Genomic DNA, 25,014 nt, shown 5'->3' on the forward strand with positions numbered 1-25,014 from the left:
ATTAGGGTGAGTTTAGTGGCCCGGAGTATTTATTATTCTTTGTCTGGTGTCTGTTTAAATATTACCCTAGTCCCTATGAACTGGGATTGTCCAGATTTTAAATATTGATTAAAAGTGAAGTTTTAGGGATCATTTTTTCTGTTGCTACCACCGCTGAAAGAACCTTTCTCTAAAAAGAAAGATCAGAGTCCTAGATCCAACCTGTAGTGTTTAAAGGTGGTAGGAGAAGACCAGATTGCTGCCTTGCAGAGTTGGTCAACTGAGGCATTAGCTCTTTCTGCCCAAGAGGTAGCCATGGCCCTTGTAGAGTGTGCTCTAATACCCTGAGGGTGATCATGGTCAGAGGCAGAATAGGCTATGGTTATGGCCATCCTAACCCTACTATGAGGTGTGGATTTAGTAGCCCCTTTATGTTTATTTGTCCATTAAGTCTTGTACATTTTTAACTCCTGTCTCTATCCATTTTTGAAGATTAAGAAAAGGAATGTGACATTCAAGGGCTCTTAGCGAGATATCCGTAAGGGGAATTTTTATCAATTTTGGGGCCAGTGTTCAGTATTTTAAGATAAGCTCCATTGTCGGGAGGCATGGAATATAGGATCGATGCTTAATTGTCTGTGTACAATACCAATCTGGTTGAGCCCCTTTTAGCAAAGAAATCTATTTGAAACAACTTGTTGGGGTTGTTGACTAGCCACCAACTCCGGATCCCCCCTAGAATGGTAGCTCTATGATATGCTAATATTCAAAACTCCCATTCCCCCCCCCAAATCATAAGGATAGTACATTGTTTTACTGGCCTCTCTGGGCTTCTTATTAGCCCATATGAATTGGTTGATCATCCTCAGGGGATCTGAATCAGGAGGCATCTACAGCAATATAAAATTTTTGGAAGTAACATCATCTTACAAGCATTTGTTCTGGCTATCCACGATGAAAATACAGTTTGAAGATTGTCTTGGTCCTTTTTTTATGGACTTCAATAATTTGGGGACATTATTGTTTAGCAGACTTCTTGAGGAGGTGAGCATAATACCCAAGTATGGGATTCCATCTTCCACCCACTCGAAAGGGTATTGATGCTTCAGGCGGTCTCTCACATTGGGGGAAACTAAAATAGGGAGAACCAAAGATTTAGCAGCGTTAAGTTTGTAATAATATACTTTGGCATACTCCCCTAATGCAGACAGAATATTTTGAAAAGATGATTCTACATTTGTACAGGATTTAATATCCTCTGCTTATAGGCCAATTTTATGTTCCACCGACCCTACCTTAATACCCGAGGTGCCACAGGAAGTTCTAACCCTTTCAGCCAGTGGCTCAATACACAGAAATAATGAGGGATAGAGGACACCCCTGATGGGTACCATTAGATATTTGAAATGGATCTGAAAGGAACCCCGAGGATAGCACTCTTGCACTGGGGTTAGAGTACATTGCTACCACAGCCGAAAAGATGGGACCTGCCAGTCCAAGTTTACCTAGTACACTCCTTAGGTAACCCCAATGCACCCTATCAAAAGCTTTTTCAGCATCAAGTGACAAGAATGCACTGGGGAACCACAGAGCTCAGCGACTTTAATCAGATTAATCATTCTATGTGTCCCATCCTTCGCCTTGCTTCTCGCCACAAACCCAACTTGGTCAGGGGAGATAAGGGATAATGTGGTACAGTCTCATTGCTAATATTTTTGAAAATATCTCCACGTCACAATTCAAAATTGGAGCCATGCATACCAGGATAGGGATGAGGGGCCATGTGTATTAGGATGGGGATAAGGGTACCATATTTACCAGGATAGGGATAAGCAGCCATGTGTATCAGGATGGGGATGAGAGGACCATATTTACCAGGATTGGGGATATTAAGTACAGAATTAACCATTTTTTGCTTCATTTTTTTCCCCCCTAATTTCCTCCTCTAAAGCCTAGGTGAGTATTATAGTCCGAAAAATGCGGTGTATATATTGGAAAACCCATTTAAATGGATTATGCCAAGTAATCCCCTATTCCGAGACCTATGTAGTCGCTGCGGTCTGACCGCTGGGACCCCATGATCCCGAGAACCGGCGCTCTAAAGAGATCGATCATGCACACTGCGGCGGCATTCACACATGGCTCTTCAAATAACTCCTTTAAGAGGAGTGTTGAAGGGCATGACAAAGTATAGCAAAATCCATTGATCGGGTGTGGGGGGAGTGTTATAGTATGTGGGCTGGTGGGGTTTGTGTGGCAGGGCTGCTTTTTTGTCCCAGTCCGGCCCTGTCTCCACCACTTTCTTGGTAAATATTCTGGGTGGTAGGGACACCCCGAAGGGTAGGCACTGAAATTAGATATTTCTGGTGGTCTGGGTGGATCGGGGTGTGATAATACGCATCTGTTAAGTCTATTTCTGCCATGAACAAAAGGGTACAGAAGCTTCACTGTTGATCTCATGGTTTCCAGTTAGAACTTTTCTATTTATGTAACACTTTAGGGCTTTTAGATTTATTATGGTTCTGTAGGAACAAGCTGATTTTTTTTTTTATTATTAAAAATAGGTTGTTGTAAAAACTTCTCTTTTTCTCACTCCAACACCCTTTTGTTTATTAATTGTATGACCTGTTTCTAATGTAACTTAGTTGTTCTATCATCCAGAGTCAGGGAAAATAAGAAAAATTTAGTTTTAGGCCTCTGCAAAGAGTATCCACTACCCATCGGGGCAGTAGAGCCCAGTGATGACAAAATATTTTGTGTCTCCCCCTCCACTGGTAGTCTGGCGTCATTGATGTTTGGGTCCCCCCTTTGTAGATGATGGTTTTCTTAAAGAGGAACCCCTTAGTCTGACCCCAGTCTTTCCTCCAGGTTTGTTCACACCTTCAACTATCCTCTCTCTGGCTTATCCCCCTACCTCGGTTTGCTGAACCCCAAAAGGATTTTCTATATCTCTGAAGGGGAGGGTGGATTTATTTATTTTCTTTTTTATCATCTGCCTCGTTCTTTAATATCTCATCAGGAACCGTACCAAACAAATAGTCCCCCTGGCAAGGAATGGCGCAGTTTCACTTTCTACTGGAAGTCAGCTGACCAGTTTTTAAGGCAGACGACCCTGCGTGCTGAGTTTGAGAGACCACCGACCATCTCAGCAAACCTATCACGATACATTGATGCATCTGCTAGAAAGTCAGCTGCTTTCTGAATAGTGGGACGGGCTCCTAAAAGTTGTTCTCTAGGGCATTTACTCCTTATCTGGGACTCCAGCTCTTGAAGCCATTTAATCAGGAATCTGGGAGTTCTTGTGGCTGCAATACTTGGTTTAAATGACCCCGCTGCCGCCTCCTAGGTCCCCCTGAGAAACATGTCAGCCTTCCTATATAATAGAAGTTTTAGAGACCCTAAATTCTCAAAGGGAAGGGCCCTAGAAACCCTGGCAATAGCTACATCAATCTTCGGGGATTTTTTTCCAACCATTAGTCAATTTGCCCTCATTCATATTTCTGTTTAACCGGTTTCTTCCACTCTTCTTTCATTAAGGAAAGTAAATTTTTATGGACAGGAAATACTAGATGTTTGCCATCCTCCAGGTTACTGAACATGGAATCTTGTAAAGATCTATGCTCTTTCTGGGTCTCTATTCCCATAGTAGACATGATAAATTTTAGCAGTTTCTTCCACCGGATAACATGATTGGCCAAATTCCCCATCAGATAATAATGGTTCTGAGTCAATCAATTCCCAGGATTCCTCTTGTAACGGAGTCTTCTGTGCTGTAATACCTCTTTACATTACCACCCCGTGTTTCAGGAGATCCGCTCTGCTTTTCCTCACTTCTGAATGAAGGGCGCTGGCTCGAAAGGCTTTGTAACATATAAAAGATCACTGTTTCTCCACGAATTTCCAGTGTGACATTTTACTCATCGGTCTCAGAATATATATATATATATATATATATATATACATACATACAGAGGGCAGGACAATCAATGTGTGTCAGGCCAGTAGATAACAGGCTCCAATTAAGACGCCAGACGTACATTACAATAGCTGTGGGATTTACAAAGGTGGGGGGAGGTCAGAAATGGGATATTTCGTTTACCTCTACCCAGGGGGTCGTAGCCGGTTGGTTGCTGCATTAAGGGCATACATCTCACATTACACCTATCATACATGCATCTCCTATTGGGGGGTTCTGTAACACCTCTTTCACGGAGTTAATTTGTGTCGATGTAATGTTATGTTCTCCCCATGTTTGCATGGAATTACTCCCACATGCCAAAGATATACTGATTGGTAGGGGCGGACATGCAGCTGCTGGACAGGGGTCCCGATCAGCTGCTGAAATGGCTTGGTATAAGTTGTAAGCTTGAGACGGTGGAAGGGACTCGGGTGTGCAGAATTTCCCTTTTTTCGTACTTTTAACCTCATCTTTGATTTCCTGAAATGGGGATTCCTCCATTACACGTTTTTCTTTATTTGAACCACAAAGTTCTTGAGCGTAGGATTTTGGCAATGCATCCCTGCACAAGGCACACACCTTATGTTTGGTCTTGGTCACTGCTTTCTTGGGCCTATCCTAAACCAGGTAATAACAGCAATCAGTAGGTGTTTTTTTTATATTAAACTCACTCCATCCTAGGCCCCGAAACTAACGTGGCTGGTGCAGGCTTTGGCTCATCTTCACAAGGTAAGTTTAGATACCTGCACAGGGATCCACACCTCCAATCCTTTTTTGTGAGCAGGTGTAGGAGCGATGGCTGCCTGGGTTTTGCCACGTAATCCGACGGCTCATCTTCCGAGTCTGGAAGTGGCAGCTGGATGCATATGCTGGTGCTTCCCCAACATCACATCTGGCTTCACCTCATACCCAGAAGCAGCTGGTTCGCACATGCACCATCAGCAACTCAGCGCCATTTTTTTTAAGTTCAACTCTCACTTTCAGCATGCTGCGCTCCTCTCAGCCCCGACTTCCAAATGCGGAAGCGGCCCGCCAACATCCCCATGTGCTCCGGTTGAAGCGATCCTCCGAAGATCAGTGCCCCCAACAGTCTGCATCCTACCAGGAGAAATCTCCCCAGGTAACCTTCTCCCAGACTGTAAGTATCCTCCAGGAACAGGAAACCACACTGGGGGAAGTGGAGAGGCGCTGCCCCTTTTTATTTTGGTAGGTTTCCTGTTCCTAGGGCCGGATACTGTCTTTCGTGTGGTCATGGTGAAGGGAGAAACAGAGTTGAATTTTGTGTGATGGTATATGAGAACTCAGTCAGATACAGTACATGACAGTTACAATGTCAGGACAAGCTCACTGAGTCTTTAACTCATTCTGCAGACAGCAATAGACAATGGAACATATACTAGAGAAAGCTAAAGAAACCCAACTGCAGAAATTCATTTTATCCCCTATGTTGTAAAGGACTGAGCCTGTAATGGGGGCAGCTTTCAGTGATCCCCTCTAGTAGGAGGGCAGCTCATCCCCCCCCCCCCCCCCGCTGTATACAGGGTCAACCACTTAGAGGAAGCAGACAGGAGCTGGTTTTTCATCATATGATTTTTATATTGCATAATATAAAGTTGCATTTCAACAACCATATTTTGCACAGCAAATTGTTACAGACAGCATCTGAATAGATTTCACCTTACACAGCATTGTGCTTAGTGTACGGATGTTTCACAGAGAAACCATAATGACAACGGCAGACTGTATACATTTTGGGCCTCCTAAGGGTCATCTGTCAGAACATGACACATCCTAAAATATTGCATACAAACAGATAGGAATGTATAAGTGCTAATATGCTGCGGGGTCACCGGAGAGTGCGTGTAAACCATCGTACGGCAAGGCCACACACTGTTACAGGGGTCTGTACTCATAGTACATAGGGGGGCAGATTACTGAACACCGCAGCAGGAAAAACATTCATGTAGGCCAGGCCGACGCTTGCGACCTCTATGGTTCCCTACGGGGCAAAAAGGACAACATGCAACCTCAACACTGCAGAAAGTCCATCTGTTCAGAGACACAAGTCACATACAAGTCTGACATCAGGCACCAGCAGTTTTAAAGTGAATAGCCAGAGATTAGAAATCAGGCGTGTCCTGCCTCAACAGTGACACTCTGATAAGCGACATTTCAATTTTGGGGGTTCATCTGTCATACCAGACATGACCAACATAAAAAAGTGCTATGACCAATATATATATATAAAAAAGTGCTGTTTCCAGGGCTCTTACACAACCACTGTAACTGTCTAAAGGAGGTTGGGAGCAGACTCTTCCCCGATGTGTTCTCATAATGCCCCACATACTAGGAGTGTTTAGCCAAACAGCCATCCTCCCGATTTCCCCATTACTAAATGGGCATTTTTCTCTACCAAAAATAAGTGCAGGTCGGACCCGATAATGTCGATTATCTCAATAGGGGGAGGGGGGGATGAAGGTCTGTAGTCAGCATGCGACACCTCTTTGCAGGTCATCACTTCTCTTATGTACCGCCATTACTTGTACAGTAACTTGTCTCATACAGCTCTTATCCAGTGCTAGAAGCATCATGGTGGGTAACACAGACATATTTATACGCGGCCACAGGCCACCATACTTATGCATCAGGATTGGCAATAATAGGGCACTTACCTGGCCGAGAGGTACTTCCTAGCTTAGCAAATGCAAGCTACCATTTTATTTATCCCTGGTATGGATCTGGCACATATCACAGGCATAATGGCCAAACTTTGTAAAGGGGTCTGTTAACATAGACTGACTATTCCAACCCACGACAGGCGCTCTGGCCTCACTAAGGTTGCACAAAACCAGTCCTGTGCACCGTCCCACCTACTTGGTTTCCCCAATTTTCTTTGCCAGCTCTAGCTTTCTTGAGCCAGAGACAGGTAACCCTTTTAAATACACCCCTCACCCATTTCCTATGCATTCTTCAAACCTAGAGTACAGTAACAAGGTTTTAATTAAAGGGATCCTTGTTTATTTTTACAGGGACAGGTAGTGAGTATATACTGTAGACACTTACCCTCTTTATATCTTACTTTTTCAAACAAAAAATACTATTATCCGCTCTGAGGAATGTGAGGGTCACAACTTTTATTTCTAGGGTATTTGATCTATTATGGGACATGGTTGAGATTGTATATGAACGTTTTATAGTTGTGACCGGCTTTAGTTTTGATAAATTTTCCATTACCTGAGATGGCTTTCCATCAAACGAACAGGTATCATTCCCGTACCCCCAACACATGAGCACACAGTCCAGCCAAGCATTCATGTGTTTTCAATGGAGCAGGAGGAGAATGCCACTGCTGGCCACCTCATCTTCTCTCATTCTTACTGCCCAAAACTTCCGTCCCCCCCCCCCCCCCCACATGAGTAAGGGGCAAGTCAGGAAGACCCTCTTACACATCAGATCCAGCTGACTTTTAGCCAGTATGTATTCTATACAGAGATCTGGACACATCAGCCCCAGTACTTGACATCAGTAGCATTATATAAAGTGGAGTTGGATCTTTTTGATAAGGGCACTTCAATACCCCTCCATTTGGCAGTGTGGACCTGTACATCAATATACATAACATATCCTTGGTCAGTAAGCTAAAACTATATCTGGAGTTACAATGGTTCCCATTTTTCTACAAAAATATTCAGGATTGAGAGTCCTCAGCATTTTTCTACAATGAACCAACTGGTAGCAGTCTGGGACACTATATCTCATAGAATATGAAGGAAGCACATACTTCCAACTACAAACAGCCCAATAACACTGAATGCTGACAATTTACGACATGCCATAAAAAAATGAAAATATGGGCAAAAAAAAAAAAAATGTATGTAAGTATAACTGACTGAACGAAAGCTAAAGAGACAGAGGACATTATAAAAATCTGGTTTGTCCTCTAAGGTAGACTGGATCTTCTACAAAAGCAGCACTTTGTTTCAGTCTCACCATAGATTATGAAATACATTGCACTGTGCAAAAACACATACTGATGGCATCTGCAAGGTGGCAGATTATGAAAGGAGGGGGTGGGGGGATAGGGGAATGCACTAGAAGACAAAGTAGCACTTCATGACACTCCATCTTCACTACCACCTTCCACCATTCGATGACGCGTTTTCTTCTGTCTCACTCCTAGACATCGAGTTATGGCAAGTGCTCCACCTTTCAGAAACCTAATGAAGTTGTCCCCAACTAGAGGTCCCAGGGCAAACAGATTTGGTTCCTTACAAGATTCATATGTGTATGGATCAATTTCCACAGGGTTGCCTTTACATGTGATCGGCTCATTGGGTTTGTGTCCTAAACTCCGACCTTGTTCTTTTAAGAAAAAGAGGTTTGGATGAGATCCAATCAAGACTAAAGCCATAGATATCTTGACGACCTTCTTCAGTCCACTACTCTGAAGGACACACTTCATGTCTGGCTTGAAAGAAAGTACAAAGTGCTCAGGATAACTTGTATAAGAGGGGTACAAGTTGGAAGCAGCTGAAGAGACTTGTGTACACATCATATTGTACACCTTGTGGTACTCTGGGTACAGTTTTTTTGGCAATTGTTTAAAAATCAGATTTGGATCGTTGAGTCTTCTTCGGAAAGCATGAATTACTGGAATCTTATTGTTGTAGGCGCATAAAACAGCATCAGCTGCTGTCAGTCCGGCTCCCACAACAAGGACCGGGTCCACCGCTCCACTCAGCCGTCCTTTCCCTACAGCATCTTCAAATTCAGCAATTGAATGTGAAACATAAGGAAGGTTCTCTCCATGGACTTCCAGACGAGCAGGGGCATCAAATGTTCCAGTAGCAAGAACAAGACTTTCCGCAAAGAGACAGAAAGGTTGATGAGAACCATCGGCAGCCTTCCGATAACCATGAATTTCCCAGTTCTTCTTGAGAAGGTCTTCATTTTCTTTATTAATGCAAGTTTCTTCACATGGAACATTTTCGGAATCGTGGCTTACAGAACCGTCTGCTTCCCAGTAAGGCCTCGCCACAGAAGTGATAAAAGTATGATCTATAAAATTTCTCTGAATTCCCATTAGTTTTACGTAATGTTTGTAGTAGGATGCCACTTCTGCTGGTGTCGCCCGGTCACTCTTTAGATTTCTACATGGGGGAAGAAAAAGAAAAAAAACATAATATATAGTAGATAATCACAAAGATGGCAGTATGATCACCTATGGGAACCATTCCTCATTATCGTGGGGCAGGGAACAGCATTGGTCATGTACTTATCCATTACACCATTGTCAATCAGGAACTAAGGTGTAGTACCCAATAGCGGACTCTAAACAGTGAGTGGCGCTGATGGGCTCTGTAAATTGCTTAAAGGGACAGACTCTATTCTGTGATGACAAAGGACAGGCGCTCAGTGCATCATGGTGTGGCCAAACATTTAAAGTGAATCTGTCACGTGAAAAAAAAAAAAAAAAAAAAAAAAAAAAAATGCTATTACCCTGCAGATTAATAGCATTCAGAAGCTGCCCGGTGACCGCACTTACACCATGCCCCCAACACTGACTGAGAGCAGGATCACTATTAGGGCCGGCTTTCAGTCAAGGCCGGGGGCGCGGTTACTACACACAGAGCGGTGACTGAAACCGTACCGGTGCCACCCCTGTGACCGAAACACAAATGCTGCCGGTAGGAATAAAGTTAAATTTCCTTGTGGCAGCGGGGATCTGAGTGCCAATACAGGGTAGGGTCAGAACACTATTAACCCCTTATCTACAGGTTAATAGCAAGGTTCTTTTTCCACATGACTAGCTCTCTTTAAGTGCACCATCCCACCATCTTCACCCTCCTCATCTTTGATTGACAGCTCTAGCTTCATAGAGCCAGATAAGGGCTGGGTTAGACGAAAACCAAGCAAGTGGGAGAGTGCTCTTAAATGTATGGCCACTTCAAGGATACTGACAGGAGATCACACACACACATTCTGGTGAATTAACATAGGGATAGGTCATAGATTTGAGGGTCATTTGGGGCTACCCAAACTTCAATTTTAACCCGATTCACATAAAAAAAAAAAAAAAAAAAAAAGTGTTTGGGGGGGGGGGGACCTCACACACCCTTCACACTCGACAGAGGGCCAAATTAGACTTTCTATTCTCCGTTGTGAGAGTTATGGGCAAAGGCTAGGAAGTCACCATGATCAGATAACGATGAAGATCTACATTCTACCACAGCTATACTTTTTGCTTTGGGGCACGACACATGAACAGTATGAAGTATGGGGCAAGCAGGTGTGGCTGCCACTGAACATAATAGCATTGTGGTCTTCATGTGGCCCCTGAACCAGATTATATAAATCCCCTCCCGTATGACATCACACGGGAGCTGGTACTCACCTTCTCTTACCCATGGCCCAGTCTTTAAACTTTAGGCCAGGTAACTCCATCCAATCACCCAGGCTGAGAGTCAAAATGGACCCTTCCATATCCTAAAAGAATGAGATACGCAAGAATAGTAAGAGTGGACTGTCTGGTAAAGGAAGTATTTCATTGTACAGTTTAAACTCTGTTGTAATCTCTGATCTATTACAAGACTTTGCTTCCTATGGCTTAATATTTAAAGGGGTTAATCCTACTGACAGATTCAGAGTAGAGTGATATTCAAGGCTGAAGGATCTACCAGCCATCCTCTTTAGAGGTGATAACGGCTAGATGCTTTGTGGACAGAGCGCTTCGCTTCTTCCATCAGGGCCATAAATAATGACTTGAGCAGAAGAGCACATGCTCGTCCCCTCCTCGTAGGCGAGGTCCTCCATTTTCTGGAAAATTCTTGGTGTCCCCTTCTAATCTAGTTGACAGGTGATGGGTAGTTTTGCCTGAAACATCTACTGCTCTGACAAAAAAATAAGTGACCACTTCCAAATGTTCAGTTTGTCTGATTTTTCTCTTTCTAGGTATATTTTTGAGTAAAATGTAAATTGTTATTTATATTCTACAAACTTCTGACAACATGTCTCAGAATTTCCAAGCAATAAACTTTGGGGGTTTTTTTCTGAAAAGGAGAAATGGTCAAAATAAAAGAAAAACACAGTGCTTTCAGAGACCTCAAATAATGCAATAAAAACAAGTTCATAATAATTTAGAAACAAAAATACTAATGTTTTAACTCAGGAAGAGTTCTGAAATCAATATTTTGAGGAATAACCATGATTTTTAATCACAGCTTTCATGCATCTTGGCATGCTTTCCACCAGTCTTTCACACTGCTTCTGGTGCAAAAATGTAAGCGGTTCTTCTTTAATGACTTGGGACTATCCATCATCCTCTTGATTTCATTCCAGAGGTTTTCAATGGGGTTCAGGTCTGGAGAATGGGCTGCCCATGACAGGGTTTTGATGTGGTGGTCTCTTATTTTGCCAGAGCTGTATGTAATGTGATCTCCGCTTCCAACGCCTGGACAAGGGAACTAATTAAGACTGACGATCATTTGCCTACATTTGATACATCATTCTCTGGCTTAAAAAGGCGAAAAGCTCTTAATTTTCATGCACCAGAAGTTAAATCTACATCAGTCCACAGGAGGGCACATACTTCCATCATTCACATCACTTGTAGGCATGAATTAGAGTGAATATGATGGGCTGTAGAAGGCCACTCTTGGTGCGCAGCTCTACCCACGTGGCAAAAACAGATGGCGAGAGTGGTGAAGAGTAAAGAAGCAAATGCATCATAATATGGAAATGTCTAGCTCCTCAACAGGTATAGTAAAATCACAGACTCTCCAGGAACCATACATGGAATAACGTCTACTCACATGCCAGGCTCCACCTGGGGACCCCTTCCCGAGCACTATATGAGGAATATAGTGCTCTTGTTCCAATTTCCATTGCAGAACAGATGGGTAATCATACCCAAAATCAGCATTTGGGTGCAGGAGTGTGTCAAACAACACGGCCACAGGGTTAGACGAGCGACCCTCCAGTCCTTCTGACAAGTATTCCAAATCCTGAAAGGGAACAGAAAAACATAAGGTGATAAGCAGCAAGTAATGAAGACCCCAAAAAGCATGGTTGATTTTGGTTACTGAAAATATAAACAGACCACAAATTTGGCAATTTTCATTGAAGTAGATCAAATATTAGAAGGCATCTGCCACCACAAAACGACTGTTCAAACCAAGCACAGCCGCTCACAAGCTTTTCAATGGACCGTCCCACCTACATATTTTGCATTTGTCTCCACCATCCTTCTTGACCTTATAGGAGTTAAAGAAAAATGAAGATAGATTAGATGAGAGGGTGCACTAAACAGTTGGCCACACCAAGGGTGCATCAAATGTATGCTTAGTTTGAAGAGTCAATTGGTGCTGACAGATGCCCTTTAAATAAAAAAAATAAAAAAAAAGTATTTCAATATACAAGTCTATAAGTTTTGGACCCGAGGTGTGACTGTCACAGGTGGTTCTACCTGCTCAGGAATAGAGAGATGGCGGGCCTCTTCTAGCTTGCTGTGCAGTATAGGATTCGGATGTAGAGCTTCAGGGGAGAGATATGGTCTGTAACCAGACAACATGTAAGACAAGCAGATTCCAGATGGTCCATTTCCTGCAATGGAAAATGCATGTTATGTTAGTACCGGTTGTATAGATTTTTCCACTCTACATCACACCAGCTGCTCCTGACAGAAGGTCCAAGCAAACTCTGATCGATGTGACTGGTGGGGATGTATGATGTACACGGCACAGCAACATGGCCCACTGATGGAGACTACTAGCTAAGGGCGATGGTAAGCTGGCACCTACAGTACACAGTCAGTATTATGAAACCTGGACTATTTGCAGGATGGTTGAAGCATTGGCATCACTTTAGTATGAAGACAGATTTTGGCAAGTTTAATCTACAGCATTTACACAAGAAAAATCCCATGATCGGGGATACCACGAATTATCCATTACATGTCACCTGCTTAACCTAGAAAGACGTACAGTGTCAACTCAAAAACACTAAAGTAGAGAAATCACCAGGCCCAGATAGTGTACATCCCCCGAGTACTGTAGGAATTAAGTACAATGATAGACCATTATTTCTAATATTCAAGGACCCCATGATAATAGGGTCTGACTGGCGCAGGGCAAACGTGGTGCCAATATTTAAGCAGATGACAAAATCTGAGTCTGGGAATTATAGGCTGGTAAGTGAAGCGTCTCCAGTGGGCAAAATCTTTAAGTGTTTTCAAAGAAATGCTACCCTGGAGTGTGTCTCAGTTTAAATAAACCCATGTTAATGTTGGGTTATGAGGCATCTAGTTTTATAAAACTAATCTAAAATTCTTCAATGAGGAGACAAGTTCAAAACTGGACCAGAGTAATCACGTGGTCGTTTTCTATTAGGACTTTGATACAATGCCACGTAAAATGAGCAATGGGAACAAGGGAAAATGTGAATGTGGGTTAACAGCTGGCTCAGTAATGAAAGACAGAGGGAGTTTATTAGAGAATCACACTATGGATTAAAATTATCAGTGGGTTACCACAGGGGTCAGTATTGGGCCATCTTCTGTTTAATATTTGTTAAATACCTTGTAGTAGACAATCATAATAGAATATCAATATTTACAGATACTAAACAACACAGAGGATAATTCAAAGTTATAGAGGGATCTATGGCAAACTCAACTTTAGTGACCAATGCCAAACAGCTGCTGCCAAGGATAATAAAATCAAAGCATGCATTAAAAGAGGCATAGATGGTCATGAAAACACAGTTCTGCCTCTTTACAAGTCACTAGTGCAACCACACTTTAATTATTGTATACAAGTTTGTGCTCCAGTGTATAAGAGCGACCAAAGTTATTAAGCCAACGGGTGGACTGCAGTACCAAGAAAGGTTATCCAACTTGAAGTTAGTCAGTCAAAACTAAGGCTTAGGGGCGATCTTATTACAAGGCCCAAATAGTAGACCTTTTTACACCTAGGTCTGCGACAAGGAAGCATCTTCTACGGGAAAGATGCTTTAATCAGAATTACAGAAGGAGATTCTTCACTGTAAGAGCAGTGAGACTATGGAACTCTCGGCCACATGATAGTGTAATGGTTGAGTAACTCAAAAAAAAAAAAAAAAATTTCTTTTTAGTCTAATGCCGTATCTGGAGTCAAGAAGAGATTTTTCAGCTATTATGGACCTATTAGCATCTGCCTCATTGGTTTTTTTGCCTACCTCAACATGTAGGTTATAGCTTGAAATTGATGGAATAGGATCTACCTTCAACCCTAAAAACTATGAAGCTATAATGGAGCTGAAGCAATTATTGGGAATTTGCCACTTGGCTGCTCCACTTACCAAATCTCATATCTGTAATATGGATGCAAAACTGTGATGAGAAGAACTTCTGATTGCACATTCACCTACCTATGACAACCACTGGAAGAATTAGCGGAGGGTCTCTTGAGAGGGGGTTTTCTTCAGCTAAAGGCATCACTACAGGGCGTAATATTATTGCTGCAGTTCCAAACTACCCAGGCAATGGTCTGCGGTCAGGGCCGATGCTGGAGAAGAAAAAATAAATAAATTGTTATTTTACCAACAAAAAAAATCACATATATGGTACTTTATAAAATTATACTTTACACCACCCCTCCAACTCCAGGCTTTCAGCTGTGGTCCAGGTGACAGAGGGGTTAATACTGTTCCCAAGTGACTATGTAATTCCACTTCTTACTCCTCAGATACAAAAGGAGCTCTCCTCTATGGAGGACAATGGCAGACGTCATTGGCAGGACAGGGAGGGGTGCCAGGTATAGGGAGCAGAGTGCTACACACTGTCTCATTAACAGTTTGGAAACAAGGTAAAAAAAAAGAAAAAGGGAAATAGTAATATATGTATGCAGGGAATCTGTCAGAAGGATAACCCCCATGAATGGACACGCAAGACTTGGAAATGTAAATCCACTGACATCTTTATATCTTCCATCCGTTTTTGCTTTTTCAAATAATTAGCATTTTTGTTCATATGATAGTTAGGTTTTAAAGTACTCTTGGCATGACAGAGCATTTAAAGGGGTATTACCATCTAATAATAATTGCAATGCCAACAATTGGAAATATAGTATAGTATTTCTGATTCTCTATATCTCTTCCCTCATGTGCAGGACCTTAGGTATCCATGGTTATGACCACTAGCAACTAGCTAACTGTCACTGGATCACCATGGATACCTAAGGTCCTGCAATGCCTGCACATGATGAAAGAGACTTATGGAATTCGAGGAAATATACCACATTTCTAATTGGAGGTATTTGCTTTACTACACCTACTACATATTAGGATAGGATCTTGGAGATAAGAATATCCCTTTAACTATCTTTTGCATCCCAAGGAGGTGTCACCGGCCAGCACCAGCCTCTTTACCTCGATTAATAGCTCACTGTCTGGCTTCCCTGCCTGGTGTGGTGCCTGACCTCACATACGGTAGACCATGAGAATCATTCAAGCTAAATAAATTGGGGCTGGGAAACTTTTTTTTTTTTTTTTTTCGGGGGGGGGGGGGGGAGGAATTTCTTGGGACTGCAGCAACCGATAGATGATATAAGGGGGTCCATGGATATACATTTCAAAGATGTGCATGACCATATGTCACGTTTGGAGAGGTGATGAAAACAGCAGACATGTAAGTCTTGGGGGAGGGGGGGTATAAACACTTATACATGTGTGTCAAGAGTGGGAAAAGAGGGTTGCATTGACGATCCAACACAATGGGCAGCACTTTGAACACATTTTATAAGTGGTCATAAACTTGCAAATAACTCATGATAGAAAAACGTTACGTTAAAACCAAGCACACCATTTCTTTTCTTGTGAAATTCTCAATAAGTATGATGTGTCACATGGCCCTCTTCCCATTGGAAAAAATAAAGTTGGATCCAAAATGGCCGACTTCAGAATGGCAGCCATGGTCACCACCCATCTTGAAAAGTTCCCCCTCCCATATACTAATGTGCCACAAACAGGAAGTTGATATCACAACCTGTTATGAGCTCATTTTCTGCTCCACCAGTTGAGAGTTCTCCTTCCGTTCTCCCTCTGGTGGTGACAGGAGGTAGTGAGGTTGGTTTAAGTGGTAGTGATCTGCCACCTGATGAGGAGGATAACGATTGGATCTGTGGAGTATCAGACTGGATATAAGACAGCCCACACCCTATCCTAGTGCTGGTGATTCAGTCTGCTTCTCAGGTCTTGGACTTCAGCTCTCTTCCAGTCTTCTCAAGTTAAGTTTGTTTTTTTGCTAATGTTCACACTTGCGCTTGTTGGTCAATTCAGTTTCTTGTGTGGTCAGCTTGCCCCTGCTGGGGCCATGCTGAACTTCCACTCCTATTTATCTGTATTTGCCAATTTGCATTTTTGTCCCTTATTAGATTGGCCTCTTTTTGCTCTGTTTCAGAATATTTCAGAGTGCTGATATAGTGGGAGAAGTCTAGTGACTTCAGGGTTAATTTTGCTATCAGACGTGTTGGACATTATTTTGGTAGGGTTTTTTGGCAGATTGCAGACAGTGACTTTCCTTTCTAGTTAGTCGGGCCCCATCGTTTGCTCGGCCTATTTTCCTGCCTGTGTTTGTGTTTTCATCTTGCTTCACCGTCAATACATGTGTGGGGGCTGTCTATTAATTTGGGGTCTGCTCTGGGGCAGTTAGTTTTCCCTTTTCTTGCTTTAGGTTTATGTAGTCCTCCGGCAGTGACGAGGCGTCTAGGAACATCGTAGGAACGCTCCACTGCTACTGTTAATTGTGTGGTTAAGATCAGGAATCTGCATAGTTACCAACCTCTCTGTTTTTCTGGGAATTTTTTGTGGTTCCTCCTCGGTGACAAATTCATAACACCAACCATTCCCATTTTATTTAGGTGCATCCATATAAATGGCCCACCCTGTATACTCTATCACTCCTGCTCTAGAGCCGGTGAAATGCAGTATACGGAGAAGAAAGTGTTGGATGAAGACATCATTGCTCTTGAAGACTGACTTGTCACATGAGTAAAGGAATAAATGAAAGTAAGTTTTTGTGTTTCTGCTCTCAGCGGAGAGCTTGGAATCTGGATGAGCGCCAAGATATTTTCTCGAACAGAACTCAAATGCACAAGCGCGAAGATGAAGGATAAAAATAAATCTGTCTTTGGGGAGTAAAACTAATAACAGGCCAAGGCGATTCATGAAGAGCTGGATTTGTAATTTTACCTCTTCACAGGGCGGGAGGAGGGGAGCACGCATGTGCCGCTAGGATTAGACTGAGTATAGAACACCACTGGACAGATGTAATCAAGACTGAAGTCCACAAGATGGGCATCAAGGGACACTGGGGATGGGTGCGCATGACATGTCTGACAAGCAACGCACACACTGGAGGCATGACCCCTCATCAGCACCATGGGAATAACCCCAGAGGACCTCACTGCCCCAGTGGTCTAACCCCAGAGGACAACCTCACCGCGCTAGTGGTCACAGCGGGATTCCTCTTCACTAGTGATCACTGCAGGACCACACCCAGAAACTTACAGTTTCTGTAGTCCCAGAATGGCCCAGTAACGTGCCCAGCGATGTGCCGACAGCAGGCAAAAGGCGGCCAACAGAGACCTCAGCAGATCTCTCCATAGACGACTGCTGCGGGGTCACTGTCCAGACCAAGCAAGAGGAAATGGATGGCGAGGCGGTCAGTGATAAGACGCGGCACAGGGTGGAATCATCCGGCCACTATATGCAAGGTGCGGTCACAGGAGCAGATGTGCCGGCCCGTTCATGGACACAGGATTGGCACCAAATTCGTTAATAAATTGTAACAGAGAATGACAACATTGGGGGTTATATTTTTCTTAAATTTTCGTATCTTCTGCTAAAATTCTTTGCATCATTGTATAATATTGTGGGTTATGAATATTCTAGCGATACAGAAAGGCTGAACTTGATGGACCGGTGTCTCAACCCACGTAACAGATATTTCATTCTTTGGCTTCTATATAGTCTGTGTTACACCATTACTGGCTGAAGAAGGAAGCACAAAGGTAGATAGCTTTTATTTATTTATTTTTTTTGGAGAGGTTGGGGGCTAAACATACAAGTCCTAGATAAACCGTGTAAGAACAGTACCCAGATTTTCCCATTTAAGTACAAACCAGGAGATTTTGCAGCAGCGCCCCTCGGCAGCGAGGAGGTGTAGGGGGGCACTGCATCGGCTGCACAAATCCCTCTAAGCCTTCTGCGAGATGTGACCTACAAAATCCCCGCATTGTTATTTTAATTAGTAGAGAATTTTCATTTTGGAACAGCCCCACTAGGACTTTACAATCCGGCAATGGAGCGGCTAGCTGGGAGTCAGAAGGAAGAAAGAAGTTAACCATCTCTTGAACAGAAGCCATCGGAAACGTTCAGGAGAGCTGACGATCTCTGCACACTCTCTGTCCGGATCTATCAGACAACAGATCCATCAAAAGGTCACAGCTTCTGTGACAAATGGATGCTATGGTGCTAGTGTGAACAGAAGCCTATCCTCATAGGTGTAAGAAAAATGGTATCCATCCAAGTGCCTAAAATGGCTTACTAGCACCTTTCCAGGATTAGATCCATGCTGTAAACTGGTAGATACAATACGGTCCTTACTAATGACTTTTCAAGTTACAGGTCTGTGGCATAAAACGCAAAATAGTCTACAACACTTCACTATGCTGCTCATTCCTACAGCTCTCATAATGGTTATCAAACCTTTCATCTGGTTAGCTCCCTATACTCATCTGTAAAGGTTATCTGAAGCTGCACCTACCCTCTGGAATGCTTTACCTCGGATCAGCAGACAATTTCCAACATCCGATGCTTTGTTATCTTTTGAGGGACACTCAAGTCACAAAACTGTCACGTTCCCACAATGAGCATTTAGGGAGTATTGATGTTGCAGACTTTCTGTACCCATTAGGTAAAATTAAATAATTTGCGTTTCTTTCATTGCATTGACTCTGCAGTTTTCCCCCCACTTTATCGCATGTCAAGTTTTAAATAAAGCCGCTTTGTGTTTTTTAGACTTTCACTGAAAAAAAAAAAAAAAAAAAAACACACCATACCTGCCACAAAAATTGCATGTAAACTAGTCAGAGACAAAAGGCTCTTAAAACCTACACATCCCTCCTAGTCTTTTTTCCTGGAACTTGGCATACAGTGGGTACGGGAAGTATTCCGACCTCTTTAAATTTTTCACTTTTTGTTTCATTACAGCCATTTGGTAAGTTCAAAAAAGTTAATTTTTTTCTCATAAATGTACACTCTGCACCCCATCTTTATTGAAAAAACAGAAATGTAGACATTTTTTGCAAATTTATTAAAAAGAAAAACTGAAATATCACATAGTCATAAGTAATCAGACCCTTTGCTCAGACACTCATATTTAAGTCACATGCTGTCCAATTCCTTGTGATCCTCCTTGAGATGGTTTTACTCCTTTATTGGAGTCCAGCTGTGTTTAATTAAACTGATAGGACTGGATTTGTAAAGGCGCATACCTGTCTATATAAGACCTCACAGCTCACAGTGCATGTCAGACCAAATGAGAATCATGAGGTCAAAGGAACTGGCCAAGGAGCTCAGAGACAGAATTGTGGCAAGGCACAGATCTGGCCAAGGTTACGAAAGAATTTCTGCAGTACTCAAGGTTCCTAAGAGTACAGTGGCCTCCATAATCCTTAAATGGAAGATGTTTGGGACCACCAGGTGTCTTCCTAGACCTGGCTGTCCAGTCAAACTGAGCAATTGTGGGAGAAGAGCCTTGGTGAAGGGTAAAGAACCCCAAAATCACTGTGGCTGAGCTCCACAGATGCGAGAAAGTTCCACAAAGTCAACTATCACTGCAGCCCTCCACCAGTTGGGCCTTTATGGCAGAGTGGCCCGACGGAAGACTCTCCTCAGTGCCAGACATATGAAAACCCACATAGAGTTTGCTGAAAAACACATGAAGGACTCCCAGACTATGAGAAATAAGATTCTCTGGTATGATGAGATGAAGATAGAACTTTTTGGTGATAATTCTAAGTGGTATGTGTGGAGAAAACCAGGCACTGCTCATCACCTGCCCAATACAATCCCAACAGTGAAACATGGTGGTGGCAGCATCAAGCTATGGGAGTGTTTTTCAGCTGCAGGGACAGGACAACTGGTTTCCATTGAAGGAAACACAAATGCGGCCAAGTGCAGAGACATCCTGGATGAAAACCTCTTCCAGAGTGCTCTGGACCACAGACTTGGACGAAGATTCACCTTCCAACAAGACAATGACCCTAAGCACACAGCTAAAATAACAGAGGAGTGGCTTCAGAACAACTCTGACCATTCTTGACTGGCCCAGCCAGAGTCCTGTCCTAAACCCAATTGAGCATCTCTGGAGAGACCTGAAAATAGCTGTCCACCAACGTTCACCATCCAACCTGACGGAACTGGAGAGGATCTGCAAGGAAGGATGGCAGAGGATCCCCAAATCCAGGTGTGAAAAACTTGTTGCATCATTCCCAAGAAGACTCATGGCTGTACTAGCTCCAAAGGGTGCTCAGTACTGAGCAAAGGGTCTGACTACTTATGACCATGTGATATTTCAGTTTCTCTTTTAATAAATTTGACAAATTTAAAAAAAAAAATTTTTCAGTCAAGATGGGGTGCAGAGTGTACATTAATAAGAAAAAAAAAAAAAACAGAACTTGTTTGAATTTACTAAATGGCTGCAATGAAACAAAGAGTGAAAATGTAACGGGGTCTGAATACTTTCCGCACCACTGTAGATACTAATCATACCAGTAAAACCTCGTCTTTACAAGATCAGTAAATTATGTGGATCGAGATCTCCATCCTCTCACATCCACCGTGTCTAGGTTTGCAGCTTGTTTCTGTAGCCATGATACGAGGAGTCGGCAGATGTGTCATTGTGTCGTGAGTCACATATTACAGCTCAGATGTTTCCATGAACTGGTGACCGCACCATTCAGTCCTGGAAGAGACATTTCATAATGAAGAGAGCACGGCAGTCAGCGGATGTCTGCCCACTGCAGGGGAAAAGTAACATTACAGGGTAGATATGCCATGGGGGGAAATTAGCCCAGATGAGGGTCCTAAGCAGAAGGCAAATTTGCTATTTATACTCCTGGTGCAGGATTCACCAATTTTCCAGATTATGTAATTGTTATATATAGCAGTAAAGAGGTTGTCCACTACTTTAGCATTGACGAACTATCCTTGCTCCCTTGTGGAGCTGCTCAGTCTTCTGATCCTACCCTGCGGTAGCCACTACACACCCGTCACCCATTGATCTGAAAAGGATGCAGACGTGCAGTACCCCCGCTCGGCCACCATCAGAAGATGGAGCAGCTCCACAAGGGTGCATCCCTGACTGGCTACCATACCGAGAACAGCTGACCGGTGGGGGTGCCGGACCCCGAATGATCACACATTGATGACCTATCCTAATGATAGATCATCAAAACTAAAGTAGAGCACAACTTCTTTAAATATAAATTGCTAAATATTTAAAGGGTTCTTCCCATTAGCCCTCTCTGTCCAGTCTCCGGCTTCTGGTATAGTGCAAGTCTAGACAATCCTATAAGAGTCCGTTCACGAGGCACTCTCATATCCTCAGACCCATACGGTGGCACACAGTGTTTATAGGCATTATGGAAACCTGTCAAATCAGTCCAGCTCATAAGCTTTATTAATATCCAGTGCCATAAATAAGTACCCCTGGCCCATCAGGAACGTGTTGGCAGAGTTGGCGTTATGTTGGATGCTCCTATGAGTAGGAGCAATATTCGTTTGATAATTATTCATTGCTTCCGGAAAGTGGCGAGGTTCCTGGGCCCCGATGTAACCCCGTTACTGGTGAGCCGGCAGTCTGTTCTCACCATGTATACTGAGCCGTTTGCTTTGCCCTCGTCTGAACACTGGCACGGTAGCGTATTCTTCACCGGCTGCCTTGGCGCACACCGGCACAAACCACAGACGTCACTGCTCCACCAATGCAAACATCACAGGACACAAGCGATTCACAGGTCAGCGCCACTCCATGGATTTACCATTCATCTGAGCGACCAGAAGAAGTTTCCACCAGGTATGAATAGTAAATGCAGAGTATACAGAACATACACCGGACGTCCTGAGTTACAGATGGAAGACTGGCGCTCTTCATCCCCGAGACTTCCCCTAGTCATAACCCTCCTCTATGAGCAAAATACGACTCTTTGCGGACCCCGACCTCTATGTATTGCAGCCAAACATTTATCTGATATATCTGACAGCAGCCTGAACATGGGTCCTACCATAAGGACTATTGCACGCAGGCTGTCACTCACACCCAGGGGTGCGGGATCAGAGAGAAGACTAGCGCAGGAAGAGCCGCCGGCTTCACTGGCAGGTGTCACGCTGCAGGCGATCACGTCCTCCTGAAAACTCCGACGTGTCACTAGTCACATGAAGACACATTATCAAAGTCATCTGCCCGGCAGCAGTCGGGGACAACCAGGACCTGACAGGTTCCCTTTAAAGGGCACTTCGCCCCATATAAAGTAGGGCCAGCACCTTTAAGCCCGCATGTACAGCGGTCTAGAACGATGCACGTCTGGCCCCAATCCGCTCTGTAAGCTCCAAAATATAGCATTTATCATACTCACAGGTCCGGTGAGCATCGCTGGTCCTCTAGGAACACAAGAGCCATTTTCTGTGCCTCGCAGGGGGCCGGGGCATATACAGCACCAGCACCTGGACATCCAGGTGCTATACATCCAGGTGCTGGACATCCAGGTGCAGGACATCCAGGTGCTGGACATCCAGGTGCAGGACATCCAGGTGCTGGACATCCAGGTGCTATACATCCAGGTGCTGGACATCCAGGTGCAGGACATCCAGGTGCAGGACATCCAGGTGCTATACATCCAGGTGCTATACATCCAGGTGCTGGACATCCAGGTGCTGGACATCCAGGTGCTGGAGACAGGATCCCTGTACAGTGAATGACATTGGGGCCAGTGAGGAGCTGGACTTGCACCACAGATGGCGGAGGAGAGCCATCCATCTCCGGGGCCAGGCACCTGCACAGCCCCTATAGGTCACAGCCCTGTATTAATGATAAAGGCTGATCCGCACCCCCTACACCACAACCGCACAGTGTGATCGCGGCCCCGCCACAAATGCACCGGAGCATCAGAGGCTGCGGCCGCCACACGTGCGCACTGCCTCATTCATCAGCCCCGGGGGCACGGCGCCCTCTCTCTCCCTCACTCGCTGATGCAATCTTGCAGCCGCATCCTCCCGCCCGCTGCCCACGCACTCACCCACCCGCGGAGGAGACGCCGCTCGCGGTGCAGTCACTGGATCATGCTCCCTCCTCTGCTGCAGCCCCGGTGACAGCGCCGAGGATTTAAAGCAGCGATCTGCGGGAGGAGGAGGCAGAGCACACAGCGCGCCCGCCTGTAATGCCTGTCTGTGGTCAGCAGGGGGCGGGGAGATGGGCGCTCGGGGGGCGGGGCTATTGTGACAGATGTCGGGGGCGGGGTTATAGTGACAGTCTGTAGCTGGCGGCTGCTTATGTAACGCGCTCTGCTGCCCCAATTTTGTGGATCACATTACTTTTGCTTCTATTGATGCTTCATAGGCCTGCTTCACACTTCAGTTTTTTGTGTCAGTTAAAATCCGCCAAAATGGCGGAAAGCGGACCCGTTGCTAAACTGAGAGAGAGAGCGAGAGATTGATTTTTTTTCCAGCCGCCAGAACAGACTTTAGGGTTAAATTTCAGGCTGAGTGAAGTCTTTCAGCCATGCGCAGTGTGAAGTGCGGATCCTGCCGCCCGAAAAAACGTTACATGCTCCGACGGATGTCAAAATTTTGGCGGATCCGCAAAAAAAACGGATCCAACGGATGGCCATCCGTCAAGATCCGCCGGTAATGCAACTCAATGGGGAAAAAAAACGGATCTGCCAAGAAAAATGGCGGATCCGTTTTTTTTGCAAAACGGCGGATCTTGACTGATGGACAAAAACTGAAGTGTGAAACAGGCCTAAGTGTTCCCACTCACTAAAATAATCATTCCACGGCCCCCATAAAGTATGGCGCCAACAAAAGTGACCCCCAAACACAGTATTATTGCCCCCAGTGAATTCCTATACAGTAGCCTCCACACACACTATGATGACCCTACAGATCAACCCCTCGCCAAAGTATGATGCCCGCACAGTGTCCCCCAACACATTAAAGGGGTTGTCCGGTCCAAGTCAGTAAGTCAGCAGTCGCTCTGTGTGACCGTAGATTTCTGCGTCCCCCCAGTGTACGCACTGTGACGCTGGACCACCGCCGCACTACATGGACTGGGACCTCACTCTATGCAAGTGTATGGCGCCAGGCCGCGTCCACTGTCCTGGAGTATGTATAACACATGCTTACCCCGCAGCTCACAGTGCATGATCTGGGAGATTTAGACGTCTGCAGTCACACAGAGCGACCGCAGACTTATTGATTTAGACTGGACAGCCCCTTTAAAGATGGCCCTAAATTTCTTTATGTAGTGACCGAGTCCAGAGTGTGTCCATCCCTTTAAGTAATACTGAATTGTGAGTAGCTTCTGTACACTACTGGTCACTCTCTAACTGGCCCTGTACATTATTTGTGAGCTGTAATTCTCCATTTCTAGTCACCTCCATTTTAGATGCAATGCATTTCTCGTTTGCTGTGTTCTGTCGCCATCTAATGGTGAAAGTGTACAATGACTGAATTATTGTTTTGTAAGGATCTGAGATGTGAATTCGGTCTCCTATTGGCCAGCTCCTAGTCACATGGTCAATAGGAGGAGCTGTTTTCCAGGCAAGTCTAGAATGTTCTTTAGTCTGAGGGATGCCTTCAGGGAGAACAGAACACACGTGGAGGAGGTTTTTACCTCAAGATTTCCTGCAGGCCTAAAAGCCTGAGTTCCCTCTAACCTGTACAGAAATCATTCTAAAGTTTTCCTGACTGGATTCACCACAGTTTCTACACCTATGAGTACTTGTACACGTGCTGTGACACGCTGTGGAGCTAACCCGAGT

At 44.2% G+C, this 25,014-nt stretch overlaps 1 protein-coding gene across 3 annotated transcripts; it reads right to left on the minus strand.

Moving 5' to 3' along the window:
- Positions 1–5,509: 5,509 nt before the first annotated feature.
- On the minus strand, positions 5,510–23,428 carry OSGIN2 (oxidative stress induced growth inhibitor family member 2). 3 transcript variants are annotated; one of them, XM_073550526.1, is made up of 6 exons: positions 23,276–23,428; positions 14,342–14,478; positions 12,402–12,538; positions 11,749–11,940; positions 10,332–10,423; positions 5,510–9,087 (listed from the first exon to the last, which is right to left on the minus strand). In XM_073550526.1, exons 2-6 carry the CDS (start codon positions 14,406–14,408, stop codon positions 8,049–8,051), a joined length of 1,527 nt encoding a protein of 508 aa, XP_073406627.1. In that variant the 5' UTR covers positions 14,409–14,478; positions 23,276–23,428; the 3' UTR covers positions 5,510–8,048. The 3 variants fall into 3 exon arrangements, with proteins under 3 accessions (XP_073406627.1, XP_073406626.1, XP_073406628.1); XM_073550525.1 differs by having other exon boundaries at positions 23,272–23,428; XM_073550527.1 differs by lacking the exon at positions 23,276–23,428 and adding an exon at positions 22,612–22,863.
- Positions 23,429–25,014: the final 1,586 nt, after the last annotated feature.

Source organism: Dendrobates tinctorius, unplaced genomic scaffold, assembly GCF_039654945.1.
Source record: "Dendrobates tinctorius isolate UK_male_01 unplaced genomic scaffold, ASM3965494v1 ptg000165l, whole genome shotgun sequence".
Taxonomy (NCBI): Eukaryota; Metazoa; Chordata; class Amphibia; order Anura; family Dendrobatidae; genus Dendrobates; species Dendrobates tinctorius.